At 38.7% G+C, this 13,938-nt stretch overlaps 1 protein-coding gene across 1 annotated transcript in view; it reads right to left on the reverse strand.

Moving 5' to 3' along the window:
* Positions 1–13,938, reverse strand: part of ANLN (anillin actin binding protein) — a 45,795-nt gene that overhangs the window by 12,368 nt on the left and 19,489 nt on the right. Inside the window, exons 9-20 of the mRNA XM_040964768.1 lie at positions 10,226–10,336; positions 9,306–9,541; positions 7,767–7,912; positions 7,361–7,508; positions 6,629–6,764; positions 5,180–5,362; positions 3,802–3,928; positions 2,959–3,007; positions 2,813–2,869; positions 1,900–1,938; positions 1,634–1,655; positions 642–754 (exon numbers count right to left, since the gene is read on the reverse strand). Of these exons, the coding sequence (XP_040820702.1) occupies positions 642–754; positions 1,634–1,655; positions 1,900–1,938; positions 2,813–2,869; positions 2,959–3,007; positions 3,802–3,928; positions 5,180–5,362; positions 6,629–6,764; positions 7,361–7,508; positions 7,767–7,912; positions 9,306–9,541; positions 10,226–10,336 (1,367 nt within the window). The remainder of the gene's footprint in view (positions 1–641; positions 755–1,633; positions 1,656–1,899; positions 1,939–2,812; positions 2,870–2,958; positions 3,008–3,801; positions 3,929–5,179; positions 5,363–6,628; positions 6,765–7,360; positions 7,509–7,766; positions 7,913–9,305; positions 9,542–10,225; positions 10,337–13,938) is intronic.

Genomic DNA, 13,938 nt, shown 5'->3' on the forward strand with positions numbered 1-13,938 from the left:
ATTTCAAATTTTAAAGTTTGGTTGTTTTAAGCTAAACTAATATTCTACACTAAGAAATCAAGTGACTTTGTTCACTGTTAAAGGTTAAGTTACTATCGGGGAAAGTACTCAAAAGGCTTTTAAACTTTAAATTCTTCGCCTTTATATTCTAACCATAGAAATCTCTTAAAATAATGCAAAATGTGTTGTATTATACATAGTAGGAGTCAAATCAAATAGCAGCTTGCTCCTTTTTTAGCTAGCAAAAATTTAATTATATCACATCCTGGTGATAAAAGTCCATTTACTCACAAGTTCTTAAGAGATTAAACTATCTTTCCCTGTATGGTCAAAACTAAATCTAAAATATATTGCTCCTTTGAAAACAACAGATCAAACAGTCCTAAAATTATAAATTTTACATGCAAGAAGCATACTTCTTTAGCCTGAAGTGACAGAATAAATCAGCATATATTATTTTGAAAAAAATCTAGGTATATAAATGCAAGAAATGCCTCCTACAACTAGAAATTTATTATTTAGATAGTTAAAAAGAACAAAAATTTTTGGTCAAACAGTTTAAATACTTGGTGGCATTTCCTTTGACTTCATTTCTATTTAAAAAATTTAAAAACCACAACTTTATAATAAAATCAGATTACCTTCTCAAGAGCAAACTTAGTGTTTCCTACTGAAGCCAGCGACAGCGTGTAAGATCCAACAAGGGCAAAGTTGCTGGTGCGCACAGCATTTAGACCTCCTGGGCTCGCCATGACTGCAAAGAAGGAAGAGTGGGTTTTTTAATGAAAATAAAAATCCCTCACCCCACTCAAATAAAATGAAGAAGAAATTAACCTAACACAAAGAAAACTGTTTCATTTTCCACCATTTATTGAATAGTACTGAAAATAAATCAACATATTTCCTAAAAATAAAAGTGGAAATTTGTTTTCAAATAAGGTACAGGATTTTTAAACACTAGCCATTCATGCATATTTGAAGGTGTAGAATCTAAACATGTATACATACATAAAAAGGCAACTTTCCCATAAAAAACATGAAAAGGATTTCATTGCTCCTGCTGCTCCAGGGAGACAGAATTAACAGCAGAGGACGTTCGTGCACAGGGCTCCCCAGCATCGCTACTGTGCACCAAGAAGAGATCAACAGCCAAAGTGAGAAAACCAGCTCTGCCCAAATCCCCTTTGGAAAACTTCAGTCTAAAGTCATTCGAGAGAGGGATTCCAGCTTACTGGCCCTCCAGTTCCAGGGAACTAAGATGCTTTTCTGACAGGATACAGTGCCATTCAAGACCAACAAAGTTATTTAAAGAGAAGAACAAAAGTGCTTGACATAACAAAAGTTGAGATAAAGATTAATGTTACCAGCTGCGATTGTTAAACCACATGTATACGCTACAGCCTGAGTAATGTGATGGCTGGTAGCCCACTGTGGTGTCCAACTAAGGGCAAGCAGACTGTATACTACTCCAGCTAGTAGTCGCACATGCAACTTAAAACACATACAAAACTTTAATCCAAAAGAGATCAAGGACTCGTCAATCAAGAAGGCCTACAGATAAACGCAGGCATATCATCTTAGTAAGCATCCTTTTCCTTATCCTAAAGTTCTAAATAGATCAGGACCTACTCACCTGAGGAATGAAGGGTGCTTTTCTACCAAAAGATGGAAAAGAAAAATCAACAGGTTATTTCCTATATTTGTTAAGAAGATTTCAATATTAAAATCTTTAACTTGATTTAAAAAAAAATTCTAAAACATTTTCCCATGTAAATATGTAGGATCCCCTCCCCAGTAGTACACTTTAAAGATTGTCTTGGTACTAAATGTTTAGAATTCATTAACCAAGTTATAATTTTAAGTTTCAATGAAGTTCAGTGTCTCAGACATTCTACTTACTGCAGTTATAGATGAGAGGAATCGCTTTGGAGTAATAGCCTAAAAGAAAAGAGAGCTTAGTGTATTTCTAGTTAATAAACATAGTGATTCAGAGTTTAAAACTTAGCAACCCTGAGACAGTCTCACATGGAAAACGTTTTTTTTAGAAAACATTTTTTTTTTAAGAAAGAGATTTACTCATTTGAAAGGCAAAGTTAAATTACACAGAAGGGGTGAGAAGACAAATTGATCTTCCACCTGCTGGTTCACTCCTCAAATGTCCCCACTGGACAGGACGGGGACAAACTGAAGCCAGGAACTCCACCAGGTGTCCCAGAGAGTTGGAAGGGAACATCTGCTGCTTGCCCAGGTATGTTAGCAGGGAGCTGGATCACAAGTGGAACAGCCAGAACCTGGACTGGTGTCCATATGGGATGCCAGCACCATAGGGAGCAGCTTAACCTGCTGTACCAACACAGCAGTTCCAGAATATAAATTATAAGAAGTTAAACTTGACTTCTTCATTAAGGTTTTCATTACTGTCATTCATTTTTTTTGTTAGAGCTAAAGAGCTTTTTGATGATGACTTAGGGAAAGAACAAAGCAAAGACCAGCAAAGCAGAAAGTGGGCCGGAGGTTCTGATGCAGAGGACTCAATAAGATAAGAGTTCAAAGGAATGTCTTGAGGAAGTTTTAATCAGATATGAAAGGCAGCTGTCCAGTAAATGCAAAGGAAAATTTACATAGCTTGAGTATATTAGGAGGCGATACTGGGATCACAATCGTTCCTAGTAAGCTTACTTTTTGTATTTGTAGATGAGACATAAAACTGAAAATTTTCATAATTGTTAAAAATTGTCATATAATTAAAACTAGTGGTGACAATGTTCATTACTTCTGGTCACACTTTCACTGGGCGTCTTTTCTTTCTTACCTTGGATTTTGATGGCTTTTTCTTCTTATCAGGGCCTGAGAGATCTTTCTTTTGTACCTGCACACAAATCCACAACAGAATTGGTTTATAATTTCATGATTAAGGAAAATGTAACGCTAGTCCTTTCAGATAGCTTCAATTCTTACCAAGCTATAAACTTCAATATTTATTTCGAAGTCATTGGATACATCTTGTCTGGAAAAAAGCAGTAAATAGAACTATAAGAAAAATCTCAAGTTTTGCCATTAAAAATGATGCCAAAAATAATATTGTAAGACTCTAAAGGAATTCACTATTTTCTTCTAAAGACAATAAAAAATTATTCACAGTCTATTTTTTCCTATAACACAAATCTTTTCATTAAGACTGCATACTGGCAAGGTGTTTAGTCTGGCCATGAACATATCCAGGTTCCACATCGGAGTGCCTGGTTTCAGCACCCAGGTGCAGCTCCTGGCACTGACGGCCCTGACAGTGATTGGTCTCCCCCACCCAAGTACTAGATCTGGACAAATGCCTGGTGCCCAGCTTCAGTCTGCACTCAGCCCCCACTATGAACACGTGGGAGTAAGCCAATCACTAGTCGGGGCACTCTGCGCTCTCTCTGCATTCCCTTCCTCTGAAAAAAGTAAAAAATTTTAAGTAGTTCTCTGAACCCTTAATTCACAGATATATTTGGAAGTTTCATTATTGAATAAAAAAATCATATATTAAGTACAGTTTGAGATTCAAGATATATATACAAAATTAATACCGATTTAAGTATGGATTTCAAAATGTTACACACCTATAGTCTTATGGAAGAAATGTGCTATTCTATGAAGGAAATATCAGAAACAGATCAGTCTTAAATCAACAATTTGAAAACAGAATTGTCTATCTGAGAAGAATATAATGCAGTTCAAAAATTAAGTGACCTGCATGTTCAAGCCCTGAGAACTCCATTAAATTAACACTGTGCTTGAGCATCGAAAGCCTAATTGACTTACAGAGTGAATGTGGTGGTGAAAGTCAGAGCATCGCCATTGAGAGAGTTTGAAATACTCGCTAATGGTGTGGCTACCATATTCTCAGCTCCTGCTTTTAGTATAATTAAGTAATAGTAATTTGCGGCATCTGCAAGACACAACCATATTACACAAGTGAAAGAAGTAAAATCAGATTTAGCTTATCAATATTATAGAATACTAAAAGAATAAGACAACATTGCAATTGATTTATGTACTATTTTTGTAAACATTACTAAAATTAATTTTCAAGACACAAGAAAACTTGAAAAAATAAATCTGAAAGAGACATCAAGCCTTTTCCCTAGTAGTTGAAATAACTTTACACCACATACTTTAATATTTGCCGATTTCAATTTTAATTAGTGACCCCTAATTCATCAGCTAATAGGATATATTTCAAAGGGTAAGTTATGGTTTAAGTATTTCAAAAATGAGATTAAAATATTATCCTTGATGAGGGACTTAGAGATAGTTTAAAAAAAAAAACAAGATTTATTCATTATTTCATATTAAATAATCATAAATGTTAAGGTGCATACTAAAAATTACCAATTGATACTAAAATAACAGCAGAAACTAGAATTCGATTATTTCATTCCTACAATAATGCTTAAACTTTTAAACATCTCCTCTCCTGATTTTCCTAGTACCTCAACTTCACTTCTCACCAGTGGCTTAGAGTTCAAAGAAATTCTCCCTCAAAGGAAATGTTCTACATAAATAAATACTTAAAGGAATCTTAAAAAAAAAAACCTCCAATATTTCACAAAACTTTAATCTTACATTGGCTAGAATCTCCCTACTGCTTTATCAGATAGTATTAACATTCTTCTTTACTTCCTCTGCTTATACATGGTTTTAGTAAAACACCAACTTTGACTATACAACTCAGAGGGATGAAGTGAATAAAATTTCAAAAGTATTACCCACTGAGATGCTCACCACCCACACAGCCAGTGAGTCAAAAATTACACAAATTATTTTTATATTCTGAATTTTAAATAGAACAGTAAACATTTATTCCTTTTAGATGCCTTACTGATTCCTATAATAGTGAAATTAATTCATGAAAGCCAAATGGTCCTGTTTCGCCAGTATAATTCAGTATAATTCATCTGAGAAAAGTACTTCATGTTTAAAATTGTGTTCAGTCTTACTTTCTAGAGAGCTACGTCCATTGCTATGTAGATTTGTAAATTTACAGATGAAATCTTCTGTTAGTTATTTATATATAAATAAAATAAACTAGGAACTTTCTTTACATATGCTGTCCTTTCTTGCGTAATTCTCACCTAGGTGGAACTCACAATTTAACACTGTGACCTAGAAGCAAATGATGCAACTCGGAAGCACATACCTGGTTTCTGAGATGTACTGCACACAAAGTCAGCTTTAAGGGGCAGGCGGATCTCTGACAAAGTAACTGATCCCCTGGATGGGACAAACTCATCCCGGGATTTGGCACCAGCCCTGTTCTTCCTCTGAGGCCCCTCACTCTTCAATCTGCTCAACTCATCCATCAACAGCATTCTCTTCTCAGCTGTGCAGAAATATATCATATTGCAAATATTAAAATTTCAACTGTTTCTCAATAAGAACCAACTAAAGAAAGTGCACTATTGACAACTGTACAGAAGACAAAAGATAAAATCAATAACTGTCTTTACATAAATAAGTAGTAGGTGGTTGGGCAAAACTTTGATTATTTACCTGTTTACCAAGTCCCTATAACTAAACGTGGTAAGTTTTCTTGCATAATATCATCTCTACACTTCAACATGCCCTATCATTATCACAAATACACACAACAAAACTCACAGAAGTGGTTTTAGCTTTAATAGATAGACAGAAGAGAAAGAGTATATACATATTCATTTTATTTTAAGATTTTTATTTTATTTTTATTGGAAAGTCAGATATACAGAGAGGAGGAGAGACAGAGGAAGAACTTCCATCCAATAATTCACTCCCCAAGTAACTGCAATAGCTGGTGCTGTGCCGATCCAAAGCCAGGATCCAGGAACTTCCTCCAGGTCTCCAGGTGCAGGGTCCCAAGGCTCTGGGCCATCCTTGACTGCTTTTCCATGCCACAAGCAGGAAGCTGGATGGAAAGTGGAGCTGCTGGGATTAGAACCGGCACCGATATGGGATCCTGGCGTGTTCAAGGCAAAGACTTTACCCACTAGGCTACCACGCTGGGCCCTATACATGTTCATTTTTAAGATAATCTTTATAACTGCATTTCTTCAAATGTACTTCAGCTGATTGTACCTTTCATGCAAATTACATTTTATTTTACATAGAAAGTTTTTATGAACCCTTTAAATAATTAAAAATGTATATAAAAGGGGCCAGTATTATGGTTCAATAAGTCAAACTACCATCTATGACACTGGTATCCCATGCAGCAATGCCAGTTCAAGTCCCAGTGTTCCATTTCTGATCCAACTTCCTGATTAATGTGCCTGGAAAGTGGCAGAGGTTGACCATGGCCTTGGGTACCTGTCACTCACACAGGGGACAGACTGGGATGGAATCCCTGGCTCCAAGCTCCTAGCCCCAGCTACTGCAGCCATTTATGCAAACATCACATTCCCTAGAATCTTCTCTGCCACTCCCTCTCGGTAATTTGGCTCTTCAAATACATAAGTAAAATACATAAATTATTTTAAAAACAGATAAACTGAAACACGATCAGAAAATCTTTCCTTTTGCATAAATTTAGCAATTTCTGAATATACAAGAGGAAATGAGTTTTCCTTGATTGGAAATTTTCTCGGAATTACTTCTTGCACATCACGCTTACTTGCAATGAGGAGAAGTCTTTCTGCTTCTGCTTCTTCCAGGGACCCTTTTCCATGCTCTTCATCCACGCAGCAGTTGAGGGCTTGGCTAGCTTGATAGATCACAGTCTGCTGCAAATTGATCTCATTGTTGAGTTCCTTATTATAAGGAAAACCAAAGAAAAGAGGGAAAAAAGTAGAGTTTACTCACCACTTTTACTTCATTGAAACTTGAATTCTCACAAACCTGGATAATCTCTAAAATTCCCAGTTAGGCCAGAATGCTACAGCCTTACTCTTCCAAGTTTCTAGGTTACACATCAAGTATATTCAACATGTTAAAATACTCATACCATAAACATTCTTCCTTATAAGACTTCTGACCCACTTATTACATCTATAATTGGGGCTATTGCCAACAAAGTAAAAATTCAGAAAGAATTATGATCCTGTCATCTTCTCGGAAATGCTTTCCTAAGCATCTAAAAATCTCACGCAGCACAATAAATTCTACACTTTCGCCATCACCACTTACGCTAAAGTTATTCCAGCAATAGCAAATTTCCAATTTTTTTTTAAACACAAGTTCTTTTCTGATGTTAAACTGAATCCAAGAATGAATTAATGAATTCCTTTGCATCAGGCACCATCCTAGTTCCTCAAGGTCCTGAGACAAGTATGGCTGGGCCCCTGTCCCTAATGAGTTCACAATCCAGCACAAATATTCAAAATCCCCATGCTACAGAAGAGCATACCTGCATTTTTTGTTTGATATTAACTTGACAGGGAAAGGCATCCTTTTTTTCATCTATTCTTGAAGTAGCATCTTCTTTCCGGACAATCACCTGTTTTATTGAAGGACGTTCTGTTTCTTTGAATCTTTGAGATCTATATGCATCAATGCTTGAGAAAATAAGGTATACTCTATCAGAAGCATGGCAGTAGACATTGAGCACTATCTTTTATTGAACAGATCACCAGATTTTGATATTTATATTGAACTTATCAGAAAAGCCTTTTGCCAAAATGCAAAGGCCCTTAGGTCAAAGAGAAGCTGGCACGTTACTCCAAACTTGGAAAAAGGTGTTATTCACTAAAACAGTAATCACCAAGAATAGCACATGAAGTCACTTGACTCACACATTTCCAGAAGGTTCCTACCTGTAAAGGAGATCGCGCTCCTCAGAACCGATGCTATCACCAGACTCAGCTCGAGGGACACGGGTCCTTTGGAATTTTCCTGGTTTGGGACTTTCATCACTTACGCTAGTACCTTTCAATTCCAGTCTAGGTGAGGAGACTAAACTCTGCACAAAAGCACATCAATTACAAGTAAATTCTATGGACAAATTAACTTGGTTCTAAAGATTCATTTAATTCTGACAATAAGTTCACCATTATTAGGAAATAAGTTTTCAGCAAGATCTACCATAAGCAAAGCAAACTAAAATAAATTACTAAAGAGCAAAATAATAAACAGTGGCAAGGAGACAATTACAACATTATTAACTATTTATATATTTAATATATTATATTTAATATATTTTAAAATATTTCTCACTAGGGCTGGCACCACAGCACAGTGAGCCACCACCTGTGACTATGCATCCTATATTGGAGCTCCAGATAGTGTTTGAGCTGTTCTGTTTTTTTGATACAGCTCCCTGCTAATGTGCCTGGGAAGGCAGTGGAAGATGACACAAATACTTGGCACCCTGCCACCCATGTAGAAGACCCCACTGGAGTTCTACGCTCCTAGCTTCAGACTGACTCAACTCTGATCATTGAAATTATTTGGGCACTGAACCAGCAAATGACAAATCTCCGTCTCTTCCTCTCTGTAACTTTTTCAAATAAATAAAATAAAATTTTTAAAAGCATTTTCTAACCAGAGCACTCTCCAGAGCAGATGATGTCATTTAGAGTGACATCTGTCTATAGCACTTGGCTCTCAACAGATGGTAATTACAATACTTCCGATGCTAAAGATTAATTCACTAATATAACTGCACATTCACATCCATCTTATTGGAAAGTGCTACTGCTAAATTCGTTTAACACATGAAGGAACTATAGATAATCGAATGTGGGAGATCGCCCCTAGATCTCTGCCTGCTACCTGGTAGGCATGACGCATAGCTTGCCTGCCCATTACCTGAGACACAGCTTCCAGCCACACCTATCCTGTGACATGACAGGAGGGTCTAAACAGATAAGGCGTGCCTTGTAGTCAACTACAGTGTCACTGTTAGGTGAAGGGACTACTGGGAGACTCCCTCCTGCCCTCTCAATTCCTAGTCTATATAAGTTTATATTTTCTTCACAAGAAATGGAGATTCCCCCACCAGATTGTCCCTGGGGTCTTTGTGGCGAAAGTATACCATCGCCTCTCCCCTTGGGGGCCTCGGGGAGAGCTGGCAAGAAAAAATCCCCGAGAATCTAATAAACAATAAATAGGCAGAGGCAGAACTTGAATCCAAATGTTTGCTATTGAATTTTAATTTTGTTATTCTTTGAGCTTTGCCATACATCAATAAGAAGTCAAAGTTTTAAGCTGTCCTTTCAAAAATGTTTCATCAAGTTTGCAAAATCCTTCTGACTACAGAACGGCCAATGCCCATCCACTAATAACAAAAGGGTGAGTACAGACACTCCTCAGTGTGTTTATGTCAAGCCTGCTAACATTTAGTGTCTCCTTACCTCTGAACTTACCTCACCAACCGTCTGTGCTAACGGAGCAAGCAAAGACATCGAGGAGATATTCAGTGCATCTTCCTGGTCCTCACTGCTTTCTGCTTCCTCTTGGTCCATCTCCTCTTGGCTCTTCTCCAGATCTAATGCACCTTCCTCTAGGACATCACTGAAGATGTCATTAATGACTTTTGAACTATTGATGTCATCATCATCCACACTCATCTCAACTTCTCGCACCACTTCTGAAAAACATTGCAATAGGTAAACACGGATCCAGACCTTTGAGAACTACAGGGATAGCAAAGGTCGAGACCTAACATCCACAAGCTTAGTAAATCAACAAATGGGAAAAAGCCTGAAGGAAAAGCCCCTCTAAAACAAAACAATAAAATACTAATATATGAAACCAAGATAAAAATTCAAAGTTCCAAAAACATTTTGTGAAAACTGAAAGTTGGGTTTTTAAAAGCTGAGCTGATGCTTTCAATTTAAGAGTGTAACATAAAAACTAAAATTGTAAGTAATAGCCAAATGCTTTAGGATTTCCAAAAATGTCCTTTCAAATGACTCTTTCATATTGTTGGAAGCTGCTCTTTCACAAAGCAGAGTCAATAACTGGAAAATATTAATATCACGTAAAGGCAGGGTTCACAAACAAACTGCAGGGGCTTTTAACCCTATGCATGCAGAGAGCAGCCAGGTGGAGGGCAGAAGTCTCCGCATCAAAGTGAGTGGCCTAACAGTAACTGTTAACAGTATCACATCTTCATGTATGCTAGAATATTTTCTAATTTTAAACAAATGAAAGTATAAAAATAACATGTTTTGAAATATACAACACCATACATATGAATACATGCTTCTATCGACATATTATTTCTTATGGTATACCCAGAGTTAATAAGAAATAAAGATTGAAAACCAACCAGTCTGCTGTTCAATCTTTGGATCTGACACTACTTTTAAGGACTTCTCTTCTTCTAAAAACAACGTTATTTTCAAAGGGCTAGACTTCGTCATTTTGCAATCAGTAAAATCTAAAAAAAACAATTAAGAAACATAATTTTAATATACATAAGAACTTGGAGATTTTCAAACTGCTATTTGAGAGACAGAAATACAAGGGAGGTCCATTCTCTGCTCCACTTCATAAACACCTACAACAGCTAGGACCAAATCGGACTAAAGCCAGGCGCAGGGAACTCGATCCAGGCCTCCTGGAGGGGCAAGCACCTTACCATCTGAGCCATCACTGCCACCTCTAAGGTTTGTGTAGGCAAGAAACCGGAGGAAGGAGATGTGCCAGCATCAATCCCAGATACTCCAATGTGTGACATAAGGTTCTTTATAGATAGATCAAATGCCTGCCTTAGAATCCAGAATTTTTAAGTTGATTTTGTTCTCACTATAAAACTATGCATTTGTTTTTGTGTGCAGGTGTGTGTTTTTAAAAATTTGATTTTTATTGGACAATCAAATACACAGAGAGGAGGAAAGAGAGGAAGATCTGTGCAATGATTCACTTCCCAAGTGGCCGCAAAGGCTGGAGATGAGCCAATCCAAAGCCAGGAGTCTGGAGCCTCTTCTGGGTCTCCCACGTGGGGGAAGGGTCCCAAAGGTTTGAGTCGCCCTTGACTGCTTTCCCAGACCACAAGCAGGGAGCTAGATGGAAAGCGGGACATTTGTTAAAATATCCAAACTTGGGGCTTACATGCTGTGTCATCGCAAGTTAAATCTCTGCCTGCTATGCCAACATTCCATATGGGCATTATATCTGGCTATTCCACTTCTGATTCAGCTCCCAGCTAATGTCCCTGAAAAGCACATGGCCCAAGAGCTTGGGGACCACGCACCCACATGGGAAAACTTCGGAGGTTCCTGGCTTAGTCCTGGCCTAGCCCTGGCTCTTTTGACCATTTGGGGCAGCAAAACAGAGAATAGAAGATCAATCTCTTTATCTTTTCTGCTCTTTTTCTGCAACTCTACCTTTTAAAATATTAATAATAGGGGGGCCCGGCGGCATGGCCTAGCAGCTAAAGTCCTCGCCTTGAACGCCCCAGGATCCCATATGGGTGCTGGTTCTAATCCCGGTAGCTCCACTTCCCATCCAGCTCCCTGCTTGTGGCATGGAAAAGCAGTCGAGGACGGTCCAAAGCTTTGGGACCCTGTACCTGTGTGGGAGACCCGGAAGAAGTTCCTGGATCCTGGCTTTGGATCGGCATAGCTTTGGCCGTTGTGCTCACTTGGGGAGTGAATCATCAGATGGAAGTTCTTCCCCTCTGTCTCTCCTCCTCTCTGCATATCTCACTTTCCAATAAATAAATAAATGTTTAAAAATATATATATATATTAATAATAGGGCCTGACACAATAGTGTAGTGGTTAAAGTCCTCACCTTGCATGCACTGGGATGCCATACAGGTGTCGATTCTAATCCCAGTGGCCCCACTTCCCATCCAGCTCCCTGCTTGTGGCCTGGGAGAGCAGAAAAGGATGACCCAAAGCCTTGGGACCCTACACCCATGTTGGAAATCCAGAAATGCTCCTGGCTTCATATTGGCTAAGCTCCAACCATTGTGGTTGCTTGGGGAGTGAACCATCGGATGGAAGATCTTCCTTTCTGTCTCTCCTCTTCTCTGTATATCCGCCTTTCCAATAAAAATTAAAATAATATCTTAAAAAATATATTAGTAATATATATTAATGAAGTGTTTAAAATATTCAAATCTAGAAATGTTTGAAAGTAAGAATCATTCAAAACATCTGTCCTCTCCACGTCCCCATCTCTCTCTTCCTCCTCGCCAAGAGATGCGGACACCAACATGACCAGGTATAACTTCTTGTTTGTTTTCCCATTATGTGGACATGTTCGCTTTGTTGGATCATAAGGTGGTTTGATGGTGCTATACACGCTACCCCCATCTGACCCAGCTGTCCTTCTGAGCATATACCTGAAACGAATGCAATTAACCCCCCTAAGGGATCCCTGCATGCTCATGAGCATGTCAGCAGTATTCACAATAACACAATACAATCAACCTAGGTGTCCATCAATGCATGACTGGATAAAGAAAATGTGGCACCATACACAATAAAGTATTACCCAGCCACAAAAAAAATAAATACTAAAATGTGCAGCAAAATTAATTTGCAGAGGTCATTATGTTACCTGAAATAAGCCAGACACAGAAAGTACAAATATATTTTCATATTTGGACGAGAACAAAGTCTTTCACTGACTGGATCACTTCCCAAATGACTCCAATAGTTAAGGCTGGGTCAGGCAAAAGCCAGGAGGCAGGCCTCTCTCTTGGCGGGCAGGGGCCCATGCGTCTGTGCCACCACCTTCTGCCTCCCAGCACAAAGTCAGACGGACTCAAACAGGTCTTGGATATGGATGTGTAAGTCCCAAGTGGAAGCTTAATCCCCTTTCCATGATTTTTAAAATAAGACAGCTTTTTAAAATCTAACTATATTAGATATATTTATTGTCATTACAAAGCTACCTTATTCCTTCAGGCAGCCATATAATATTTGCTTATACAGATCTGACATAACTTATTTAAACAGTCTTTTACTGATGGTTACTTGGGTCAATTAAAATATTTTTTAAGGTTTATTTATTTGAAAGCAGAGTTACAGAGAAAGAGATAGACAGCAATCTTCCATTCACTGATTCACTCCCCAAATGGCTGCACAGCTAAGACTGGTCAGGATGAAACCAGGAGCCAAGAACTTCATCCTGGTGTCCCAGTGGGAGTGACAGGGTCCCTGTACTTAGGCCACCCTCCACTGCTTTCCCAGGCAGATTAGTGGGAGCTTGATCAGAAATAGAACAGCCAGGACTCGAACCAGTGACTATACGGGATGATGGCAAATAGTGGTTTAACCCACTATATCCTGGTAAATAAATAATGCTGGTCCTGTCAAAGTCTTCTTACCACTATAAGCAGGGCTGTAATGCATTTCTTTAAAAACATACCTTTGCATAATAGTTTTAGAAGTTATGTCATGGGCCCGGTTTGATAGTTTAGCAGCTACAGTCCTTGCCTTACATACACCGGGATCCCATATGGGCACCAGTTCATGTTCCACTGGCCCCACTTCCCATCCAGCTCCCTGCTTGTGGCCTGGGAGAGCAGTCAAGGATGACCTAAAGCCTTGGGACCCTGCACCCACATAGAAGACCCAGAGAAAGCTCCTGGCTCCAGATCAGTGCAGCTCTGGCTGGTGCAGCCACTTGGGGAGTGTATCAGCAGACGGATGATCTTCCTCTCTGTCTCTCCTCCACTCTGTATATATGACTTTCCAATAAAAATAAATAATTCTTTTTTAAAAAGGAAAAAAATGAATGTCACAGGAATACTGAAAAAGCAGAATTACTCAGCTTTGCACAGCAGTTAAGATGGCACTTTGGACAGCCTCCCTGTCCCATGCCAGAGTGCAGGGCTGGGATCCTCATTACTTCACGTCTGAGCCAGCTTTGTGCTAACAGCTGGGGAGGCAGCCATGTGGGAGGCCCAGAATGAGTTCAGGGTCCCTGGCTTCTGCCGGCCCAGCTATAGTTACTCTAGGCATTTGGGGAGTGAACCAACAGACTATCTGTGTCATTCAAGGAACATGAAAAGGAAAAGGCAAG

Source organism: Ochotona curzoniae, unplaced genomic scaffold (assembly GCF_017591425.1).
Source record: "Ochotona curzoniae isolate NIBS_2020 unplaced genomic scaffold, NIBS_Ocur_1.0 scaffold_3835, whole genome shotgun sequence".
Classification (NCBI taxonomy): Eukaryota; Metazoa; Chordata; class Mammalia; order Lagomorpha; family Ochotonidae; genus Ochotona; species Ochotona curzoniae.